Raw genomic sequence first — 21,160 nt, 5'->3', positions numbered from 1 at the left:
GTGTGGCGCGGCGAAGTCCGCGTAAATTGAGCACGTCTTGCTCATGAACCATCATGTCTTCGCCTTCAGCAGATCCTGTTGACCGTGTCATCGAGGACGATGAGACAATGGCCTCTGTTCAAGAGGAAGAAGGGGAAGGGGATGCCACTATGGCAGATCCCCAGGTCATTTCGGACGATAGCTCTGAGGAAGCGGAGGAAGACGAGGAAGAGGCGAGAAGAATCAGGGAAGGCTTTATTGTAGACGAAGATGAGGACGAGGAGGAAGACGATGACGAGGCAAGGCATCGACGAAGGAAGCGGCGTAAGAGGAGACATCGGAGACGCGGTAAGCATATGAATTGGGCTTATTAATACAATGTTCTAAGTATTTTCTCAGACGAGGAGGAGGCCTTGGAAGAAGATGACCTTGAGCTGCTAGAGGAAAACACAGGCACTTCATTCAGGAATCGACTGACTCGTTTACGACGCGGGCCAGAAGGTGGTTCTCCACCCGCTCCATCGACCTCTAAGCGCAAGCCAGTTGTGGAATCGTCAGAAGATGATTTAGATGATGAGGACCTGCCGCAAGTTCAGGATATTCAGCGGATTTGGGATGATGAGCGCGCTGGAGGTGGACGTGATGATGAGGAAGACATGGACGATTTCATCGACTATGAAGATGAAGACGAAGGTGCTGGTGCTATGGATGAGCAGGAGCGAGAGGAAAGACGAAGAGAGAGGAAAAAGCGAGAGAGGGAGAGGCGGAGAGCTATTGGCTCTCGTCCTGAGCTAGCTGGCATCGACGATATGTAAGTCAAATGTCAATTCCTTGGGTTACATCATTCACAGTGGGTGCAAATTCAGGGCATGGGACGAAATACATGGTGTCTTCGGAGACGGTCATGACTATGATTGGGCATTGGTGGGTGACGATGAAATGGATTTCGAGGAAGAGCGTCTCAAGCCGGAGATGAGATATCAAGACGTACGTATACTCATCCGACTCCTCTTGTGGAACATATTTACTCTCTTTCATTAGGTATTCGAACCGTCAGAGATCCGTGCGCGTATGTTGACTGAGGATGATGATCTGATTCGGGCGCAAGATATACCAGAGCGCATGCAATTAGCAACTTCATCACTTTCTCAATCATCGACGCTATCCCTTCACCAGAACCTTACTGAAGCTGATTTGGACGATGCAGCAATGTGGGTTACCGTCCGGCTATCCCCTCGAAAAACAAGAGATTTCTTTAGTCCGGATGGCCCGTACAACATGTATCGCGAGCCTTTGGTCATGGCCGTGACATACGCTCTTCGCTTTCTTTTCGTCCAGGAGTTCGAAGTCCCGTATATTTGGACTCACAAACGGGACTACATCTCGTATTTCAACCCTCAAGAAATGCGCACTCGGGTTCAGCTTATCAGCCTCGCCGAACTCTGGCGCATATATGCACTTGGCCAAAAATATCGGTCTTTAGCTCAAAGGAGGAACGCCCTAGCCTTGTCATATGCGCGCCTGAATGTCGAGGACGAGTATTTTGAGCAGACAATTAGGCCAAAAATTGACAGTGTGGAGGTCGTCACTGATGCAACCGAATGGTTGACCATGAGGTATAAACTCAGGAAGCAGGATGCCTTTGACTTCCAGTTCCACGACGACGACGATCAAGCGGAAACCAGAAAGCGAAAGGCTCCCAGCCGCATATCTGCGTACGAGGTGGCCAAGAAGAGTATAGTTTCTAAACTTGCTGATGTACGCCAATCCCCTTCTGAGTTACCTGCATGCGTTCATGTTTTGCCGTATTATAGGGCTTCGGAATTAAACCACACGAGGTGGTTTACAACTTCGTTGCACAAGAGAACGCGCATTTCGTCGATGATCAGGAGTTGAATCCCGTTGCGTTTGCCGAGCAGTTTACGGATCCAGATGCCGCTGTGGCACAACCCGCTGAAGAGTTACTACGTCGTGCTCGGATGATTCTTGCAACAGAACTTGGCAAAGATCCTTTGTTGCGTCAAGCAATGCGTGATCTTTTCAAGACTGATGCTTTGATCTCTGTACTGCCAACAGAGAGGGGAATGACTAAGATCGATGAGCACCATCCATACTTTGTGAGTACTGTCGTGACTTTTGGTCGAGCACCTACTCAACTTTTTCTGCATCAGAATTTCAAGTACCTTCATCACAAGAGTATTACGCAGATGATGGACACACCACAGTTTCTTCATATCCTTGCGGCAGAAGCTGAGCTTTTGGTCACCGTATCAACATTCCTTACCAATGAGGCAAAGTCGAAGTTCGAGCGTAGACTCAACGATGCCTTCGCATCTGACAGTTATAGTGATACTGCCAGAGCTTGGAATGAAGAGCGATCACGCGTCGTCCAAGAGGCCCTTGAACAACACCTCATACCTGTGGGTGTTAAGTGGGCGCGGGAATGGCTTCGAGAGGAAGTAGAAGACACACTCGCAGCCCACTGTGGCAATGTTTTGAGAGAGGTGCTTTTTCACTCTCTTACTATTGATCTGTCATTGACACATTCTCAGCGCATTGACGTGGCTCCATACATCACTCCCGAAATGAAACCTGGTGACACTGCGTCTGTACTTGCCGTGTCTTGGGGCAAGGGGGATCCTCAAAAGGATGCCATCACCTTGGTTTTCCTAGACGAGGCAGGGAGACTGCGCGAGCATACCAAAATTGACAATCTTGTTGATCGTGATTACCTGGACGAGTTCACAGATCTTTTGAAGCGGAGACGTCCCGACGTTATCGTCATGGGTGGCTTGAGCATGGCTACGACCAAGCTGTCATCGAAGGTTAGGGCTCTTATTAAAGGAGAGCCATCAAATTCGGATCCAACAGCAAATGGTGCGGATGGCTGGGGACTTCCAGAGGCTCCCAAGGAAGCAAACGAACAGGCGTTCAACATTCCTGTGATGTACGTCCGTGACGAAGTTGCTCGTATGTACCAACACAGCAAACGAGCTGCCGAGGAATTCAGTGCACTGTCGCCTGTTGCCAAATATTGTGTTGGACTTGCTCGGTATGTTCAGAGTCCATTGAACGAGTACTCCGCGCTTGGACACGACATTACTGCCATCCCCCTTGAGGATGAAGATCAGCACCTGGTATGTAAAGGCTGCAGCCTTCTAGACTGATGCTGATTAGTGCGTAGATTCCCAAGGAGAAGTTACTCTCAGCTCTGGAGCGAACTCTGGTTGACGTCACGAATAAAGTTGGAGTTGATATCAACCGCGCTGTCAACGACTCCTACTATCAGCATTTATTGCCTTTCGTCTGCGGACTCGGCCCACGAAAAGCCCAGGTTTTAGTCAAGAAGATTTCTGCCATGGTCAATTCACACTTTTTTAAAAAAAATTGGACTTACTCACGTGCCGCCAATAGGGTGGAAATCTGATAAATCGTGACCAATTCATCAAGTCATCATTGTTAACGACCAAAATTTTCCTTAATGCCGCTGGATTCCTGCGCATCTCACGGGATCCTGAAGTCAAGCTTTCCAAGAATCGACATGCTGACGACGACGTTCAAGATCCCCTTGATGATACTCGTATCCACCCCGAGGATTATGAATTGGCCCGCAAAATGGCAACTGATGCCCTGGAGTTAGATGAAGAAGACATTCACGATGAACACCCTTCTCATGTTGTCTCAGTCATCATGCAGGATGTTGACAACGAAAAGAAGTTGAACGAACTTAACCTCGACGAGTTTGCCGTCAGCATGTATGAGGCGAATGAAGACCGTAAACGTCATACATTGAATGTCATTCGGGAGGAGCTGCTGAAACCGTTCTCCGAACAAAGGGCTCCTTTCCCCTCTCTCGGGCCATGGGATGTTCTCACGATGCTCAGTGGAGAGACTCCTCGAACTCTCCGTATGGGTCTTATTGTTTCGATTATGGTGGTCCGCCTTGAGCAAACTCTCGTTCATATTCGTTTGGATTCCGGTATCGAGGGCGTCATTGACATCGGGTACCTTACTGAAGAAGGCAACATAGCCCCCAAGGATGTCGTTAAGAAAGGACAAACTATACCAGGTGTCATCGTCGATGTCAAGCTGGATTTACCTGCAGACCAGTTCTTTGTTAAAGTGTCCGTTCGTCAGTCTGATCTTCGTGCGGGTGATGGCCTTTTCAGATCTGTCAAACGAGACGATCAATGGAACCTTCCACAGTTTGAACGGGATTCGGAGATGCAGGCTCGTAAAAAACGCGCAGAGATTGATCGGACGAGGAGAGTAGTCAAACATCCCAATTTCCACAACTTCAATGCCACCCAGGCTGAGAATTACCTTGACAAGCAACAGCGTGGCGATGTTGTAATTCGCCCATCTTCCAAAGGCGTTGATCACCTCGCTGTAACTTGGAAGGTTGACGACAAACTTTATCAGCATATCGGTACGTACATTGATCATTGGAAGTCAACTTCACTCTCATCCCACCACAGACGTTACCGAAATTAATACAGGCCAAGGAGGAAATTTACTCATCGTCGACGAAAAGCATCAATATGCTGATCTAGATGAATTGATTGTTAATCACGTTCAGGCGACCGCCCGTAAAGTGGAGGAGTTGATGGCTCACGAAAAATTCAAGCACGGCTCTGAAGATGAACTTCGTACGCTAAAGGCCCTATATTTGAATGTCTGGTATTAATATTCGTTTTCCAGATCTGTTTTTGAAAAACTTCGTTGCGGCCAATCCTGCAAAGAGTATATATGGCTTCACCTTGAACCGGAGAAAGCCTGGCCACTTCAACTTGTGCTTCCTTGCTAACAAGAACTCCACCGTTCAGACATGGGTAAGCAGGCGTTACTTGTGTGTATCTCATGCTTAATTGTATTGCAGCCTGTCCGAGTTATGCCCGAATCCTATTGTCTATTTGATGCCGCAGTAGCTGGTGTTCCTGAGCTTTGCGATGCCTTCAAAGTCCGGTGAGCTTGAGCGGTTTCTTCCAAGCAATTTTTAGCTGACCCTTGTCCAGGCATCTACATCAATCCCAAAATTTAGCTGGTTCTGCTGCTGCTGCTGGAGGGAAAACACCATATGCAGGTGCCGGTGCACGCACACCTGCTCGAACTCCCGCCCACCCAGTCCCTGGGCACATGTCCATTCGTCAAGCCGCTCGGACACCTAATCCTTACGGCGGCCAGACGCCTGCTCCCGGGATAGGAGTTCCGAGCTTTGGACCAGGCGCTCCGAGCTCCAGCTTTAATATACCCCCTCCTCAGACACCGTTTGGTTACCAAACCCCCGCATATTCAGGTCCACCAGTACCTGGTATCCCTCCTGGAATGAACCCTCAACGAGCCGCTATGATACAAAATACCGCAGGTTGGGGTCAAGATTCGGGTTGGTCATGATATGTTATTGTGTTACTTCTTGTTGTGTTATTTGTTACTTTTTCAATGCCCATTAACTGTTTAGATGTAACAAGGTATCGCCTTCGGGCGGAAGGACGCATAATTTATGGGAGTGAGCCAATGAGATCTCAAACTATTTTTGCGCAGTCTTTTGTTCGTCTGAATCTCGAAACGTTCAGAGTATGTCTCCTTGGCGGCGCACCGAATACTCAATTGAAAAGGGTTCATGTGGGAATCAAGGGCGGTGCGTTTGGGCATGGTACCTGCTGAGCGGAGAACAGACCTTGCACGCATATCCAAAGTCATCACATCTTAGACGAATCGCACATCTAAAACAACCGGCGGGGACAGCGGCCTGGTGGGGCACGTCTCACATCAAAGCACTTAAGAATTCCGAGATGCATCTGGGAAGTGGGGCCCTTGGACCAGATCGTACTGGCCTTTATAGAGCATACTCTCAATAGGACATAAAATTGGATGCTTTGGACAACAAAAGAGGAGTGCCTTAGAATTGTTTGCAGAGCACTGCTATGAGTGGACTTTGACAGAAGAAGTTATACACAGAGAGATGACTTCCGACCGTTGTCCCTGGCCAGCATCGCATTCGGGAGCCTTAATGTATAGGAATATAGGTTCCGTCCCTGCTTGAGCTACCTCAGCGGTGTGCTATCGATTCCCTTCAATTTGCTGAGGTATCAAATTTCGCAAGGTGAAAAAATCATGTCATTGCTACACGAAGCAGGCAGAAAATCAATGAAGCAAGTAACCCAATGACTGCTGATGATTCAAGGATTGGTACGCGTTCATCCTGGCACCGCAGGCTGCTTGCCACGTATCATCGTTGAACTCGATATCGGTGCTGAATTTATTGGCTCTTGTGAATGCATCCAGCGAGCAAGTCCCAAATCGACGATCTTTCTTGGTTTCTGCGCAAGTCCGCAAGGGATATGTCTCTTCGTTAAGTACCAGTCGAATTTGTGGTCCATCGAATCTTGACGGTGAATTAGTTGACAGATTACAGCCCCGACTCGGACGAAAGAAGACCTACGACTCTTTACAAGTGAAACTTTCCCAGATCATCTGGGCAGCAAAGGGAGTTTGGTACGATGTTCGGAACCTTCGGTGCGGACGTAGTTCTTCTGGAGACAGTTGAGGTTCATCTCTGCAAATAAATATATGAAATGGAATCTCCGACTATGAACATAGAAATGTACTTATTGAGATCCATTGCAGCCATCGCAGCCATGATGGTAGCGTCGTGCCCGAATTCGAGATAGAGGGACTGGGCTTCCCCACTAGTGTTGGAGAATCTGGCACACATGTCGTTAGGACTAGTCTTCACATGCGTTAGAACATACCTATTGATTAGTTTATTAACAAAGACACTTCCCATGATACGTCCGGCATTATTGGGCACCAGGTATCCGACACTTGCGACCATAATGAGATCTAGTTCATACCTAAGTATGATATGTCAGTGCCGCGGCGCCATGATGTTCAAATAGCCTTACTCAAAATCTGCAAGTTCATCCTCATAGAAAACATCGCACCATGGTGACTCATACCCTGCGGCTAGGTCATATGCGCATGCGTACAAAGCTCCGTGCGTGTTATTATCATTAAAGGAAACGTCGTAAGGAAGAAGGTCATTCAAGCGTTCGGTGATTTTAGGGAGGTACGAGTTGCTCCATTCATTGCCCACCTGAGCAAGTGATATGTTATGAGACAAGAATTAAAACCCGATTTACTTGCCTTAGATGCGTAGTGCCAGTCAATGCCAGGGCACGAATTCCACGGAGTGATCCAAGACACTGGATCGGGTATATCGTTGACTGTAAGTAGGTCCTTGTCCTCAGCTTCGCGACCAAAACGTCCCTGAGCAAAAAAGTACATGGAGTCAATCACTCTTTGTGTAGTGCTGGATAATAGTGTTTCCGTGGTGAAGTTCGGATACTTCAACCCGAATCTACACGGCACATTAGTACAACTCGACAAAACCAATGGAGGGATAAGCGTACTCCACACCATGGGAGAAGAGCTGCTCACGCCCGATGATGGTCAGGTTTTCTGGAACCAAATGTGATTCATATCCCTTCCCAGTCTGAAGGAAACGCAAGTTCTCGGGCAGATCAGCATCCTGGAGAGCATCGTGACCATTCCTGAGCGTTTGGACGAGGGAGTTAATCAGGGCCACCTCTTCGCTCCCAGAAGGTCCACGAGAGCCATGTCTGTGCAACTGCCACTGCGTCAGATGTTTGCACTTCGCAAGGAGACACTCAGTCATACAAGCATTACTCGATCGACACTGCAATCACCAGGTAACTCTGCCTCAACTTTGTGAGAAGCAGGAGCTACACGGTACGGAGTCAAGTTTGCGAGTCTCTTGAGAGGGTCTTCATCTTCATGTTTATGTGAATTGAACGTTAGAGACGCTAGGGTCAGCCAGTTTAGAATACCCTGGACGAACATCGTTGGGGATACTAGTAGATCTTTAATTCAGTGTACTGGGACTAGGCCTCCTTTATATTGGGGTTACGACCACCATTCCATTATGTTGCCCGGATGCGAGAAGATCCCGAATTCCAGTTCGGCTCGGTTAGCGGCCAATGACCATTCCCCAGTCCCGAGATATGTCATGACCTGTTAGCTTTCTCGGCTCTCAGAAACCACATCACGAGTCGTAGGTACTATTCGAAGTATGTTGTACGTACATTACCTGCGTTCGGCGGAGCGCCGTGGCAGCACCGTACTGAAAGTTAATCATTCCTGAACAAAGCGGACACCACTTCAACGAGAGCCTGACCAGTGGTCACAACTCCATATATTCAATGCCCAAACACCTAGGCACCCTTACAATTGTAGGTAACTGTGCTTCAATTTAGCATGCACAATTTCTTCTTTCCAAACGCCGTAGCGAAGTCACTGCCTATTGCTCACAGAGGGCTGCATCCTACGGACACAACAAGGCCACTTCGAGGATCTTGATGTAACATGGTCAGACCGCCGCCGCGCATAACCGTTACACCAAAAGGTGAAATACTGAAAGCTTATGTTTCAGTATCAGCGACGGTATATGTACTGATTATGAGAACTCAGGTAAGCCAGCGTGCTTACACTTGACACCGGCAGAGCCCGCCCATACCATGCACCCTGAGTTCAGTATCATGTCCCTTAATTCTGTCGACGTTTTTGAAATGGTTAGATCCAAGGCGTAAACCTGCTCCAAGCTATCTATGGATACACAAGCTCCCACGGCGCGGCGGCCCGCTACATATGCCTTTCCCTGAGTGTCAACGAGCGTAATATTTCATCCATTCCACAAAGTAGTCCCAATGAAACGAGGAATTTCGAGCAAGTCGCCATAGCGTCAGAGATTGTCTTGCGCCGAAATTTAACTGCGGCTTCTGTAGGACAGAAATATTTAGTGTAGTGGTAAGATTGTCTATTGCGTTGGTCGATTCAAACCCCACAAGTCGCATTCCAGGTCTCATCCCGGAACCGAATGCTTGTGCTGTAATGGTTCGCATTCACGAAAGTATCGAGGGAACATGTCCCAAGTGTGGGATCCATGCCTTGACCGCAAATAGTCAAGGGCATGGTAGCATCGTTTAAAATAAGGCGAATCTGGGGTCCATCATATCTGGAGGAAATATAAGCACTCCAAGCATGGATTCATTAAAACAGTGTGGTACTGACGAGCTTGTGCATGTGAATTTTTCCCAGACCATATTGGCGGCAAATGGCGTGAGTTCAGAAGTCTGAAACTTCCGCCCAGGACGTAGCTCGTCGGGGGATAGGGGAGGGTCATCCCTGGAAGATCCACATCGTAAAAGCCCCCACGAATGACTATGATGCTTACTTTGCTAGGCCTAAAGCAGATAGAGCAAGCAAAATTGTGACATCGTGCCCGAATTCAAGATATAATGGGCGGCTGTTTCCTTGAGAATCTGTGAAGCTGTGAAAAATGTGAAATTATTTTATGGTGAAATGTAGAACACGTGCATACCGCTCAATCAGCTTATTCACAAACACCGTCCCCACGAGAGGGCTCATGTTATCTGGTAACATATAGGCGCACGAAGCGTCCATTAAGATATCCCTTTCGTACCTCGATAATAATAATAATCAAAAAGCAATGCGTGCTTAATCAATCGGTCTTACTCGAAATTAACCAGTTCGTCGGGTCGAAAGACGCCACACCACGGAGAAGCACCAAGGGAAGCCAAATCATAGGCACAAGCAAATAAAGCCCCATGAATATCGTCTCCAGTGAACCCGACACCAGGTAGAAGCATGTTTAGGCGATCAGTAATTACAGGCAGATAGTGTTTGCTCCACGTCCGGGTAGCCTGCTGTCCAAAACTGTAGTTGAACTTGGGACAAGCTGGTCCTGGTGCAGGAGTGATCCAAGAAACTGGATCATCTGTGTTATTGACAGTCACAATGCGAACATCTGGATCCAGTCCGAAAAAACCCAACGCAAACCAACGTGCAGATTCGACCACCCGACCTGAGTCGCTAGATAGGATTATGTCGGTTGTCAAGTGTGGGTATTTCAAAGCGAACCTTGTGGGTTATTATAATTATTGCCTTTGCATAAAATTGAACTTGACTCACTCAACTCCATGGTCAAAAAGTTCCTTGCGCCCAAGTATAGTCAAATTATGCGGTGCCAGGCTGAAATTATACCCTGCTCGCAGAAACTCGAACTCGTGAGGCAGTTCTACTTTCTGGATAACATCTGTTGCGTCATGCAGTGTTTGAATCAGCCGCTCTATATATCTCTGCTCGCCAATGGGACCACGAGAGCCATGACGGTGCATCTACCTCGTGATTAGTATATAAAAAATCTATTGCAGAAATGCAACTTACAAGCATTACTTGGTCAACAGTACAGTCGATAGGGAGTTCTGAATTGATTTCTGAAGCATGTTGATGACGGGCACGGTGATAAGGGGAAATGCTGCCAAGATGGTTCAGGACATTGAGAGTGTCGTTGAAGTAATTCTGGACATAATGCGCGGACGAAAGGAGGCTTAGAATCGCCTGTATACGCATCCCGAGATTTGAAGCGCGTGAGGTCTCGACCGTGTCTCGTGAGTTTGGTTCCACGTTGCATTGGTATTGGTTACCATCAGTCACAAAATGTCACATTGTTCAATTTCGCAACATTTTGAAAACACTGCGAATATGACAAAAAAAATCTTTACGGCCTGGAAAATACGTCATTGATTTCTTGTCAGATGGCATTCATTTAGGCTCGTAGGGAGAATTATAATTTAGTTTTGTTTAAGTAGCTTTAAGATTTGTACCAGACAAGGTGTAGTTGTTTGAGAATTACTAAATTTGGTAATAGTATTAAGTTAAGTTTAATCTTACATACAACGTAACACGGACTCTTTTGAACCTTGCATGTCCACGTCAAACATTCATGTCCAACGACATTGAACTTGAAGACTTTTCTAGCAGAAGACGTACAGCGTGTTCAAACGATGAGACTAATGTAGACTCAGTCGATGAATCCCTTTCCAGCCGCCAAGACGGAGCAATATGTCTCTGGGCTTGGATTTCAGCCGCCTTGTAATGCCAACCTGCTACCTCTTCGAGATTATTATATTGAAACCTTCACTCCAGCTTCATTGTGTTTGCTACAATCTTGACGCTGTTCCCAAGGTTTCTTCTCTTCATGACAGAACCATCAGGAGGACGAAGTATACTCTCACCCCTTGAATCCTTCCTCGCGGCACTACTTGGCGTTACAATGGGCGCAGTCGCACTCACTCTGGTAGTAACGGTGAGAAGTCTTGCAAGAGACCACATGCTCCGAATTTTACTGATGCCGGCATTCACAGATTCCAAACGCTTCGCCTATCGATTTCCAGCCCGAGCAGCATGTAAACTCCCATCCACTCCTCGTGCCTGTCACTTCTGCCTCAGTTATTTTGGCATTGCTTTCTTACAATAAGACTGGTGTTGGCTCTCTTGGCAACTTAATTTTTCTAGGGTCATTTTTCATTGGGTTATTCGGACTATGGGCGGTACGTGTTTCCAATGATTTTTATCATCACTAAAACATGCGAACACGATCTGGGGTCTCCAGCTTCTTTTTGCGGGGCCATCTGTGATCTCGAAGAAGACTGGAGCTGACAAGCGCACCTCCGCATTCATATTCGGGAACAGAAACGCGGCTTCCGTCCGCAAAAAGGAGTGGAGTAAGCAGCAAACAAGGAACAAGTCCATCAAGTGACCTGCACTGCCTAGCACGACCCTTGATTGATATAGAACAGACCAGCACTGTATTAATAACCATCTTCTGCATTAGTAAGGTATATTAGCAGAGAAGTGACGTATTTCATACATCCTGAACTTTATTTGAGAATTCATCGTCCAGCGTTGCCGCCCATACCCATCATTTTAAACATATCCCCAAGGTTTGGCATGCCACCTCCCATGCCAGGCAACCCTCCAAGCCCGCCGAGACCATTGTTCATCTGTCCCATCATCCCTGGGGCGATGATCGACAGATTAGCATATGATAATCAATCAGAAAAAAGGACTGACTTTGCATCTCTTCCATATCAAATTGGTCACCTCCTTGACCCTGCATCATGGCTTTCATCATCTCTTGCATGCCACCACCGCTCCTTAATTGTCGCTGCATTTGTTGCAGCATCCCTGGAGGCATTGCGCGCTAGAAGGGAAGGGTTAAACCCCGCTATAATGACAAATCGTCTACTCACTTGCATCGCTTGAATCTGTGCAGGGGTAGGCATGCCGTTGGCTCCACGCCCACGCCCCCCTGCTGCGCTTTGCATCTTTTGCATCGCTTGTAACCTGCGGTTGTTATTTAGCCAATCACTTTTCAACCGAAGATCAGATCCGGCGTACCATCCATTCTTCCCACCGGCTTGCTTGGCCATGTTAGCCATCATCCTGTACTGACAAAGCAATTCTTCGACTTCCCGCACACTCGTGCCGCTCCCTTTTGCCACACGCGTGACTCTCCATGTGAGTCCTACCGGTTTACCGTCCTTCCCCATTTCCATAAATAACGAACCGTCCGAATCAAGCTCGGCCGATGACATGCTGTCAGTAATATAGATCATGCGCTTCATTCGCATTGAACCTTCTTCGTCTGAACCTTGAAGTAATTCCTGGGGAAGGCCCGGTATCATCGAGGCGATCTTGCTTATTGGTCCCCTGGGGCAAGGTTTATGATTACGGAATGAACCTTAACAAAATAACTTACATATTCATCACGTTTTGTATTTGCTCCCTCCAGTCCCTTATGCTGAGTTTACCTTCCTCGAGTTTTTTTGCCATCTCCTTCTGTTTATCGGGGTTTTGAGTGGCGAGATCTTGCATATGCTCCATGAGACCCTGCATGTCGCCCAATCCAAGAAGTTTAGATATGAATGGCTGAGGCGAAAATCGATCTAGATCATGTAGATGTTCCCCAACCCCAAGGAAAATGATCGGGGTCTTCGTCGCGGCGACACTGAGACATGTCAGAAGTCAGGAATCTCAACAATTATTGAACATGATCATACGCTGAGATGGCACCTCCACCCTTCGCATGGCCGTCCATTTTGGTGACAATGATAGCACCAAAATCAGCGCTCTCCTTAAATGCTCGGCTCTGTGCCTCAGCGGCCTGGCCTAAGCCACGATTTAGTGGCCGTTGCGATTGGAGCAGAGCAGAATTACCTATGCTGGCATCGAGGATCATTACAGTCATGTTAGGCTTGACGGCTTCTCCGATTTGTACCATTTCTTGGAATAGTTCAGATTCTTGCTTGTGCCGACCAGATGTGTCGACGATGATCACTTCAAATCTCTCTTTTTTGAATTTCGCAACACCTTGAGCTGCAATGGCGACTGGATCTGTTTCAGTGTATGAACCAAAGTAGGCTACCTTGGCCTTGGTTGCAGACTGTCTGGTCTGATCAAAAGCACCCGCGCGGAAAGTGTCCGCACAGACGATACATGACTTGAAACCACGTTTCTGATAGTAGACAGCCAGTTTTGTACATGTGGTGGTCTTCCCGTTTCCCTTAAAATTATTGTAAATAGGCGAAAGGATAGCCTTATGTTGGAAGAGGTGCTTACCTGAAGACCCACGGCCATAATAACATTCGGTTGGCCTTTCTTTGGTTTGTATGGCTCGACACCTGGATCAACCAAGTGAACTAGCTCATCAAAGACAGCCTGGGTGACAAGCAGCATCAACACCGGTATAATATTCGACAAGCGTGCGGACCTTCTGTATGAGATTCTTCCGGCTAGAATCTTTTGACTTCTCTGAGCCATCCAGAGCTGCCTTTACCTTTACCTTGACTTTCTGTCGTAGAGATGCAACTAGTTTGACATTCACATCTGATTCTAATAGTGCAGCTGTAATCTCCTTGAGCGTTGCATCTAGTACCTGTGCGGCAGTACGGTAAGTGGATGTATTTGTAAATCTAGAACAAACGTGCCTTTTCGTCAACGACAGGTGCTCTATTGAGCGATGACAGGGCAGCATTGAGTTTACGGCCGAGGTCAGCGAGAACCATGACAGTAGCAGCTGAGGAACGGTATGATCGCGAAGTTGCCGCCACGTGGGAATCTTAATCATAACATGGCTCACAGCGACTCTGAAGGAGAAACTATCGATGACCTCGAATTCGATACAAGAACCACGGATGGCGATGCTGAAGAAGAGAACGATATCGACGAGGATCTCCTGGGTGCTTTGGACAACGGCGTAGATGAGGCAACAGAAGCAGACGAGGTAGATAGAAATTCACCCTAATTACATTCCCGGTAGCTTTTCACATTTTGTGTGCACACTGCAGGACTCTCCTTCGGACGACTCAGAAGATGACGAAGACGACGAAGACGAGTCAGAGCCTCCTGCTGAGGTCCATCTAGGTGGAACCTCTTCGTCGTCTGTCGCCGTTGTCCGACCAGATGTCAGTAAATCAGCTTCGGTTTCACCCAAACCACCAACCCCTGAACCGCCCAAAGGTACGCAGGACTTCCAAGTTCCGGATCTACCGTATCATATTGCTTATACTTGTAACAAATTACCAGTAATAGCTCAAATTCACCAGCGATCACCATCCCCTGCAAGTGTTCGAAAGAAGGCACTAGCGTTTCGCCGATATCACAGCGAACTACAACCGCGAACTTTCACAGTGGAAGCAATAGGTGCCATACCCCACCCGGTGCCTACACATGCACTTGCTTCGTCCTTCTGCATGACACACCTCCTTACCGGTTCGGATGACGGATTTATTCGTGACTACGATATATTCGCCACCGTAAATGGCAAGACCACACTAACAGCACCGCAGAGACACCACTGCAACGTCGTCGAGGGAAATATGAAAGCCGGTCAGATACGATCTTGGTGGGAAAACCCAGATTTTGTTCCTCAATCGGGGTACCCTCCGATGGGTCATTCTTCTCCATGTCCCGTTTATAGTCTAGCGATGCATTCCGACGCAATTTGGGCTCTAGGAGGCGCTAACGTATGCTTTCTAAACAGCATAATTTTTCCGACAACACTGAATTGGGAACTTCTGCAGCGTGGCCACATCAATCTCTTTACAGTACGACATGATCCGGGCCGTTTGGTTCATGTCCTGGCGAACGGACACCGAGGACCTATATCAGCTCTTTCCATTGATCATGACGAGAAAGGCTTCTTCAGCGCGGGATGGGATGGTGAAGCTACTGTAGGTTATACCCCTCGGATGGTGCAAGTGATTACTTGATTGAGAATATTCAGCAATGGGATTTGAATACCGGGCAAGGTATCCGAAGGTTCACTGCCCACGGCGCGCAGCTTGTTGCTATTGCTGTTCGACCGCTCGGTTCCCCATACTATTCCGACCCTGTATCCTCCGCGGGAAGCTATGGTTCCTACTCGGTATCACAACCTATCAGGGAGAATGATATTTCCAGGGCCGCCAACGCGGAGCCACCGATCGCTACCACTGACACTCAATTCAAGCAATCACCCAGCGTTTCTATTGATCCTCTTTCAAGCCACAAAATGCAAGACGCAGATGCTAAATCTGATGCATCTTTTGATCCCCTATTTGATGGTGAACCGGATGCTGATGGTGAATTTGACAACGAGAATCCGCCTTCTGACGAATTCGGGGCGTTACGTTCTCAGGTTCCACAAAGGGACGGCTCGGCTGCGGACAACAAGTCGAACCTGGCCGTTCCTGAGGTGGCACCTCACTCTGGCCAGCAGCAGGTATTACGATCGCCTCAAAGCTCTGTTGCGCCTCCAAAAAATGCTCCACCTTTGCTAAATGCTTCCAATAGTGCAACGTTTTCTCCAGATATTTTAATGATTGCTGCAATCGACGGCCAGATCATGCTTTGGGACAAAAGAGTCAATTCACCAGGAACAGGTGTAGGAAGACTTTGGATGAGTGAAAAAACACCACCATGGTGTGTTTCTGTACGTATTCGCATACTTACTGTATTGCGTTATTAACGCGGTCTCTAGGCTTGTTGGTCCACGGACGGATCGCATATTTATGCTGGGCGCCGAAATGGAACGGTTGATGTTTGGGATGTCCGACTGCTCGGTTACTCTGGGCCGAATTGCACACCAAGACTACTAAAAAGTCTTCGCAATCCACCGAGTTCGGGTGTTGTCTCTTGTGTGGTGCCCTTCCCTGATGGCCGCCACATCGCATGGTGAGTTCACTCGTGACGTTGACAGGGATGAGAAGTTGAGGCCCCGCGTACCAGTGCATCGACAGACAATATCCGTTTGTGGAATGCCGTAGAGGCAGGTGAAGTGGACGGAAGTATGAAATCAAGGGGTGGAGTCCAATTCAAGATAATTCCAGGTCATCACGGGGGCTATGTTTCTCAGATGCGTACGTGCTATCCTATTGAATACATATATATACGTGCCCTGTCAACTGACTGTTCTAAAGTTGTAGATCCGGGTGGTCGTTTCCTTGTGAGTGCTAGCAGTAACCGTGGGTGGCATGGGGATTCCACGCGTACCGTATTTGTGCATGACATCAAGCCAATACGATAAAGTTCATGAGTTTGGCATCACATTCACATCTCCAGATTTATGACAGCTCGGCTCAAATGAAGAAACCTGAGCTAATAGGATTAGGATTGCGCTATTTCAAATCCTTATTCAAGTTCCGCGGTATACCCGCACCTTTTCGCGAGAATCACATCGTTGTCCGCACATGGATGTCATCTTCTCGTTATCCTTTTCAACTGAGATATAAGACTTGGGAATACTCCTTTCACAGCACCATGTCACTTCCTTGAATTCAGTCCACTAGCGCTTGCTCATGCGTCTCAACTATCCTATAATCTTCCCTCTCAACCAACTTACCTATGTTGGCGAGGATGACTCCGAATTCTTTTGTCAAATACATGGCAGGAGATTCAATGCCCTCAGTTCCAGGTACATGCTACCTGCAGACGAGGAAGAAGTCAGGGTTAGATGGTTTCCCTATGCAATCTCCCTTCCTTGTGCGATGAACTTGTTCCTGTTTCCAGCGATCAGAACTTCAGCACAAGACGATACAATTTCTCTTCAATGGAAAGAACTATGTTGGGCCCATCGCTGACGTACTAAAACCCAAAGAGGCACAGGAGCGTTGCCGTATTCTTGACTTGGGCACGGGAGGCGGTTTCTGGTGAGTGTTCTGGGAATTTCGTGACGAGTTGGTGACAGGTATCTATAACTACCTTACAGGGCTATCGACATTGCAGACGAATTTCCTTCAGCCGAAGTGATAGGTGTCGACCTAGCTCCCGTTCAACCACGGTAATTTAGACTCCTTATCATATCATCGCGGGATGTCGCTAACATTTTTTCCAGTGAAGTGCCTGCCAACTGCACGTAAGTTTTCCCCTCTCGGTAGTACTTTGTCATTAATACGAAACTAGGTTTGAGCTCTGTGATCTGGATCAGTTCTACCTACCTTACCCGAGCGAGCACTTCGATGTTATCCACGCAAGGTTCATGCACACGGGAGTAAGAAATACCATACCAGTACTTCGGATTCCCCGACTGACGAATCACAGATAGAAAATTATCCTCGATTTCTCCATGAAATCGCACGGATGCTTCGTCCGGGTGGACTCGTCATACTGATTGAACCCGATACTGAACCAATCGCGGATGAGAAATCCGCATCACATTTCATCCGCTCCGGACAGCCGTCTGGAATGCGTGGCTGGTTCACACTGTGGGAGACCTATAGGAGGTGCCTGCGTGACAAAGGCATCGACGTTGATATTCCTCCGGAGCTCTCCAATCTCGTTGCATCGACTGGGGAGTTCGATAGGATTGTGTCGCAGGAAGGAAACATCCCAATAGGGTTCTGGCCAAAGGGTATCAAATAACCGCAATGCCAAAGCCTCTTCAAGCTTACTATCGATTTGTACTTTACAGATCCCGTTGCTCTCAGTATCGGTCAGCTAGCGTGGATGAACTATGACATCATGCTTCCTGCGATGAAGCCTCTTTTCTTATCTTCTGGGATGCGGGATTGGGAAGCAAAGAAATTGATCGAGGAAGCTCATCAGGATCTGTATTACCCGCTTGTTCGAGCTTCCTCGCGCCTCCATATTGTGCACGCAGTCAAGAAGGCAAAACATCCTTGACTCATTTTCATACTTCCTTATCATATGTTGCTTGCTGTCTGGGCGTTGGAAAAGTACCATAGCTCTTCATGTATCCTACTTTTTCATGTTAATGATTGGCACGATGAATACGTGACGAGCATTCGAAGGCAGGAGAAATCACACATGCAGACAATACAAGCATATCACCTCTGTTCCTTTATTTAAGTACACAAAGGATTGACCACCACCTATACCTATGACATAGAGAAAAAGCGATGACGAGGAGGCAGCAGTCGCAGATGATAAACATGCCACACAGCGTGTAAACGAAACGAAAGGACGAGCCGAGAATCTGCTCCGGAAAACAATATCTTGAAACAACAAATCCGCCAAATGACCCCAAGCTACACCTCATGCTTCTCCGGTGCTCAAGCTTCTTCCTTTGCGAAATCGTGGAGTACAGCGAGAGCCTCGTTGACCTTGGCAGCCATAGCATCAGTGGACTGAAGGAGGTGGAAGAGTTCTGCATTGTCCATCTCGAGCAACATGCCAGTAATCTTGCCAGCCAACTCAGGTTGGGAACTACGATAAGCGATATCAATAACAATGCGCAATTAAATCAGTGATAACTTACGTCAGGATATTCATGTAAATGATCTCGCCGAGCATCTGCTTCTGTTCCATAGGAGATGCATTAGCCATGGCAGCCTGGATGGCGTCAGCCTGCGGGTGAGCCGCGCTCGCAGGGGGAGAGGTAGCTGGAACCGGAGCGGCAACAGCATTGCGAGTCTGAGGATTGAGCTTGTACTGCTGCTGGCTGCGAGCACCAGGAACAGGAGCACCACCAGGAGGACGAGAGGGAGGCGCACCGCCTTGGGGAGGACCGGGGCGAGGAACAGCACCATTGGCCGGGGGGCCATTGACACGCGGCAGGGGAACATTAGGATTGGTGGGGGAAGAACCAGGTCCACGGGCAACGGGAGGACGAGGGCCTCCACGAGAATACCCAGGCATACCAAACTGAGGAGGTGCGCCATAAGCAGGAGGCATGGGCATGCCGGCGGGAGCTTGGCCGTTGCTGGGAGGGTAGCGGGGACGTGGAGGCATCATACCAGGTTGACCGTAACCCATCATGTTGCGGCTCTGAGGAGGGAAACCGCCAGGACCAGGGTAGTAGAGGGGAGCACCCATGTAAGCAGGCCCTGGCATTCCAGCAGCCGCAGCCTGTTGCATGCGGATCTGGTTCCGCTGAGCAATCTGGCTTTCCAGTTGCTGCCTGCGAACCTCGCGGCGTTGAGCGAGAGAGACGTACAATGGCTTTGAGCCAATCATCTTGTTGTTCATCTCTGCAACCGCCTTGGTAGCTTCGTCGGGGGATGAAAAGCATACAAATCCAAAGCCCTTTGAGGTGTTCTTCTCGTCGCGCATGACCTTGCAACTAGTGATGGTACCAAAAGGTTCGAACTCGCCTCGGAGCTTCTCATCATCAACGTCATCCTCCAGGTTCTTGATGTAAAGGTTGACACCCGCATACTTGCTGAGCTTCTCCATCTTCGCCTGCTCATAAGACCTGCGCAATTCCTCCTCGCGCTCAGCCTTCTTCTGGGCACGGGAGACGAAGAGCTTCTTGCCGTTGATCTCCGTGTCGTGAAGGTTGTCGACAGCTCTCTGGGCCTCATCGTGTGACTCATAATTGACGAAGCCGAAACCCTTGCTCTTGCCCTCATCATCGACCTGGATGATTGCGGAAGTCACATTACCATATCGGTTGAAGAGCTCCTCGAACTCCTCTTGGGTGACTTCGAGGTCAAGGTTCTTAATATATAAATTGGTGAATTGGGCCTTCATCTCGTCGAGCTTGGATTGACGTTCCTATGAAAATAGGGGAGGAGTTAAGTATGAGACCACACATTCTGACAATTGACGCAAACCTTGCGAGAGATGTGGTGACCGACATACACCTTCTTGTCGTTCAAGAGCATGCCGTTGACAGCCTTGATGGCACTATCGGCAGCTTCCGCAGTCTCATAATGAACAAAACCATAGCCCTTCGAGCGGCCCTGCTCGTCAGTGGCAACCTTGCACGACAAAACGTTGCCGAAGGCAGCAAACGTATCATGAAGAGCCTGGAATGACCTGTAAGATGCTGAGAGTGTAATATTTGCGCAAAAGCTTACTTTGTTGTCGATGGCCTCGTCAAGGTTCTTGATGAAGATGTTACCTTGACCAGTTTTGCGCAAGGCAGGATCACGCTGGGACCACATGATACGGCTTTAATAAAACTGTGAATAATAACTCTGTGCCCTGGTGACGTGTTGGCCACTTACCATGCACGGTTCTTAATAAGCGAGTAGTTGAGCTGCTCGAGAGCACGCTCACCTAGGATAATCATTAGATTAGACAACCAATCTGAGAATGAGTCTACTGTAATCGACGTACCATCACTGGTGTTTAGATAATTGACGTACGCGTATCCGAGGGAGCGACGCGTCACAGCGTCGCGGCAGACACGGATGCTGGAATATGCCACGACACTTCAGAACCTAATGGAACCAGGCGACTAAAACACGCACCTTGCAACCGGACCGATCATATTGAAGATCTCAAACAGCATGGCTTCCGTGACGGTAGGGTCAAGTTCGCCGACATAAAGCGAAGCCGAAGGAGAGGACGTGACCGAAGTCTGAGGGTTGTAAGATGGAGTTGGAGCTGGGCCAGCAGGTGCAGGCTCGGGTTGGACCACCGGAACGGTCTCGGGAACGGAAGATGAAGACATATTTGGTTTTCTGGATTTTGGGGTCGTTACTGCTTTGAGGACTTTTTCTGCGACTGCACGGACATAAGATGTAGATTGATAAACAAGATGAACGGAGATGATAAGAAGAGACGAACGTACACAGGAGGCAACAAGGCAACCGCTTTTTTTTCTAAAGTCTTTTTTATGAAATTTTTTGGTCTTTTAGGCTATTGAAACCAGTTAGCACGCGACACTTGGAAACATGGATGACGAGACTAACCAAGGTGGTGGTTGTAGAAAACAAGTGAAGCTGGACGCTTTTAGATCAATCTTCAATTTTCAAACTCAGCTTACTCAGACCATCCACTGGTGGAAGCAAGGGTGGAGGCTTAATTTTTTCTCTTGTTTCATCTAGCACAATATTTGTTCCACAAGTTT

General features: G+C 48.1%; 8 protein-coding genes across 8 annotated transcripts; 4 read left to right on the top strand and 4 right to left on the bottom strand.

Moving 5' to 3' along the window:
- Positions 1–149: 149 nt before the first annotated feature.
- F5147DRAFT_573192 (SH2 domain-containing protein) lies at positions 150–4,948 on the top strand (the record flags this gene model as incomplete). Its single annotated transcript, XM_041431143.1, has 12 exons — positions 150–327; positions 379–790; positions 846–966; positions 1,021–1,737; positions 1,794–2,096; positions 2,151–2,483; positions 2,532–3,116; positions 3,164–3,340; positions 3,394–4,408; positions 4,458–4,628; positions 4,681–4,811; positions 4,859–4,948. 12 exons carry the CDS (start codon positions 150–152, stop codon positions 4,946–4,948), a joined length of 4,233 nt encoding a protein of 1,410 aa, XP_041294850.1.
- Positions 4,949–6,077: 1,129 nt separating this feature from the next.
- F5147DRAFT_686061 (phosphoglycerate mutase-like protein) lies at positions 6,078–8,084 on the bottom strand. Its single transcript, XM_041436722.1, has 8 exons — positions 7,660–8,084; positions 7,392–7,609; positions 7,126–7,339; positions 6,885–7,075; positions 6,732–6,833; positions 6,588–6,683; positions 6,422–6,535; positions 6,078–6,364 (listed from the first exon to the last, which is right to left on the bottom strand). Exons 1-8 carry the CDS (start codon positions 7,840–7,842, stop codon positions 6,124–6,126), a joined length of 1,359 nt encoding a protein of 452 aa, XP_041294849.1. The 5' UTR covers positions 7,843–8,084; the 3' UTR covers positions 6,078–6,123.
- A 475-nt stretch (positions 8,085–8,559) lies between these two features.
- On the bottom strand, positions 8,560–10,466 carry F5147DRAFT_686057 (phosphoglycerate mutase-like protein). Its single transcript, XM_041436721.1, has 7 exons — positions 10,246–10,466; positions 9,991–10,196; positions 9,535–9,939; positions 9,380–9,481; positions 9,233–9,328; positions 9,070–9,183; positions 8,560–9,013 (listed from the first exon to the last, which is right to left on the bottom strand). Exons 1-7 carry the CDS (start codon positions 10,429–10,431, stop codon positions 8,833–8,835), a joined length of 1,290 nt encoding a protein of 429 aa, XP_041294848.1. The 5' UTR covers positions 10,432–10,466; the 3' UTR covers positions 8,560–8,832.
- Positions 10,467–10,804: 338 nt separating this feature from the next.
- F5147DRAFT_573267 (uncharacterized protein) lies at positions 10,805–11,620 on the top strand (the record flags this gene model as incomplete). Its single annotated transcript, XM_041431146.1, has 4 exons — positions 10,805–10,953; positions 11,008–11,167; positions 11,226–11,411; positions 11,474–11,620. 4 exons carry the CDS (start codon positions 10,805–10,807, stop codon positions 11,618–11,620), a joined length of 642 nt encoding a protein of 213 aa, XP_041294847.1.
- F5147DRAFT_93512 (SRP54-type protein) lies at positions 11,599–13,968 on the bottom strand. The gene is made up of 10 exons (XM_041444477.1): positions 13,851–13,968; positions 13,634–13,798; positions 13,483–13,581; positions 13,081–13,426; positions 12,924–13,032; positions 12,623–12,871; positions 12,262–12,573; positions 12,114–12,207; positions 11,935–12,064; positions 11,599–11,878 (listed from the first exon to the last, which is right to left on the bottom strand). Exons 1-10 carry the CDS (start codon positions 13,926–13,928, stop codon positions 11,754–11,756), a joined length of 1,707 nt encoding a protein of 568 aa, XP_041294846.1. The 5' UTR covers positions 13,929–13,968; the 3' UTR covers positions 11,599–11,753.
- A 13-nt stretch (positions 13,969–13,981) lies between these two features.
- On the top strand, positions 13,982–16,565 carry F5147DRAFT_686049 (WD40 repeat-like protein). Its single transcript, XM_041436720.1, has 8 exons — positions 13,982–14,146; positions 14,211–14,382; positions 14,449–14,888; positions 14,946–15,095; positions 15,149–15,835; positions 15,884–16,077; positions 16,132–16,262; positions 16,323–16,565. The coding sequence occupies exons 1-8, from the start codon at positions 13,994–13,996 to the stop codon at positions 16,427–16,429; spliced, it is 2,034 nt and encodes a 677-aa protein (XP_041294845.1). The 5' UTR covers positions 13,982–13,993; the 3' UTR covers positions 16,430–16,565.
- A 26-nt stretch (positions 16,566–16,591) lies between these two features.
- On the top strand, positions 16,592–18,145 carry F5147DRAFT_686045 (S-adenosyl-L-methionine-dependent methyltransferase). Its single transcript, XM_041436719.1, has 7 exons — positions 16,592–16,850; positions 16,912–17,051; positions 17,111–17,182; positions 17,237–17,257; positions 17,305–17,392; positions 17,443–17,752; positions 17,813–18,145. The coding sequence occupies exons 1-7, from the start codon at positions 16,701–16,703 to the stop codon at positions 18,022–18,024; spliced, it is 993 nt and encodes a 330-aa protein (XP_041294844.1). The 5' UTR covers positions 16,592–16,700; the 3' UTR covers positions 18,025–18,145.
- A 33-nt stretch (positions 18,146–18,178) lies between these two features.
- Positions 18,179–21,011, bottom strand: F5147DRAFT_759838 (uncharacterized protein). The gene is made up of 9 exons (XM_041440463.1): positions 21,003–21,011; positions 20,882–20,949; positions 20,559–20,814; positions 20,425–20,501; positions 20,313–20,364; positions 20,163–20,256; positions 19,917–20,111; positions 18,620–19,857; positions 18,179–18,567 (listed from the first exon to the last, which is right to left on the bottom strand). The coding sequence occupies exons 3-9, from the start codon at positions 20,759–20,761 to the stop codon at positions 18,414–18,416; spliced, it is 2,013 nt and encodes a 670-aa protein (XP_041294843.1). The 5' UTR covers positions 20,762–20,814; positions 20,882–20,949; positions 21,003–21,011; the 3' UTR covers positions 18,179–18,413.
- Between the last annotated feature and the right edge of the window lie 149 nt (positions 21,012–21,160).

This window comes from Suillus discolor, assembly GCF_016758755.1.
Source record: "Suillus discolor strain FC423 chromosome Unknown F5147scaffold_17, whole genome shotgun sequence".
NCBI classification, from domain to species: Eukaryota; Fungi; Basidiomycota; class Agaricomycetes; order Boletales; family Suillaceae; genus Suillus; species Suillus discolor.
The sequence above is the reverse complement of the archived record's forward strand: the minus strand, read 5'-3'. Positions and strand labels throughout refer to the sequence as shown.

Coding starts and splice junctions, on each gene's coding strand:
- F5147DRAFT_686061 (XM_041436722.1), bottom strand. CDS start 7,842: ATGTTCGTCCAGGGTATTCTAAACTGGCTGACCCTAGCGTCTCTAACG. Junction 7,340..7,391: donor CTCTTCTCCCATGGTGTGGA/GTACGCTTATCC, acceptor TGTGCCGTGTAG/ATTCGGGTTGAAGTATCCGA. Junction 6,536..6,587: donor GCTGCAATGGATCTCAATAA/GTACATTTCTAT, acceptor ATTTATTTGCAG/AGATGAACCTCAACTGTCTC.
- F5147DRAFT_759838 (XM_041440463.1), bottom strand. CDS start 20,761: ATGTCTTCATCTTCCGTTCCCGAGACCGTTCCGGTGGTCCAACCCGAG. Junction 20,257..20,312: donor CTTATTAAGAACCGTGCATG/GTAAGTGGCCAA, acceptor GTTTTATTAAAG/CCGTATCATGTGGTCCCAGC. Junction 18,568..18,619: donor ATTTACATGAATATCCTGAC/GTAAGTTATCAC, acceptor CGCTTATCGTAG/TTCCCAACCTGAGTTGGCTG.
- F5147DRAFT_686045 (XM_041436719.1), top strand. CDS start 16,701: ATGCGTCTCAACTATCCTATAATCTTCCCTCTCAACCAACTTACCTAT. Junction 17,052..17,110: donor GGCACGGGAGGCGGTTTCTG/GTGAGTGTTCTG, acceptor ACTACCTTACAG/GGCTATCGACATTGCAGACG. Junction 17,753..17,812: donor AATAGGGTTCTGGCCAAAGG/GTATCAAATAAC, acceptor TGTACTTTACAG/ATCCCGTTGCTCTCAGTATC.
- F5147DRAFT_686049 (XM_041436720.1), top strand. CDS start 13,994: ATGGCTCACAGCGACTCTGAAGGAGAAACTATCGATGACCTCGAATTC. Junction 15,096..15,148: donor GATGGGATGGTGAAGCTACT/GTAGGTTATACC, acceptor GAGAATATTCAG/CAATGGGATTTGAATACCGG. Junction 16,078..16,131: donor GATGGCCGCCACATCGCATG/GTGAGTTCACTC, acceptor CCCGCGTACCAG/TGCATCGACAGACAATATCC.
- F5147DRAFT_686057 (XM_041436721.1), bottom strand. CDS start 10,431: ATGCGTATACAGGCGATTCTAAGCCTCCTTTCGTCCGCGCATTATGTC. Junction 9,329..9,379: donor GTGAATAAGCTGATTGAGCG/GTATGCACGTGT, acceptor CATTTTTCACAG/CTTCACAGATTCTCAAGGAA. Junction 9,014..9,069: donor AAATTCACATGCACAAGCTC/GTCAGTACCACA, acceptor TATTTCCTCCAG/ATATGATGGACCCCAGATTC.
- F5147DRAFT_93512 (XM_041444477.1), bottom strand. CDS start 13,928: ATGGTTCTCGCTGACCTCGGCCGTAAACTCAATGCTGCCCTGTCATCG. Junction 13,799..13,850: donor CACCTGTCGTTGACGAAAAG/GCACGTTTGTTC, acceptor ACTGCCGCACAG/GTACTAGATGCAACGCTCAA. Junction 12,574..12,622: donor ATACAAAACGTGATGAATAT/GTAAGTTATTTT, acceptor ACCTTGCCCCAG/GGGACCAATAAGCAAGATCG.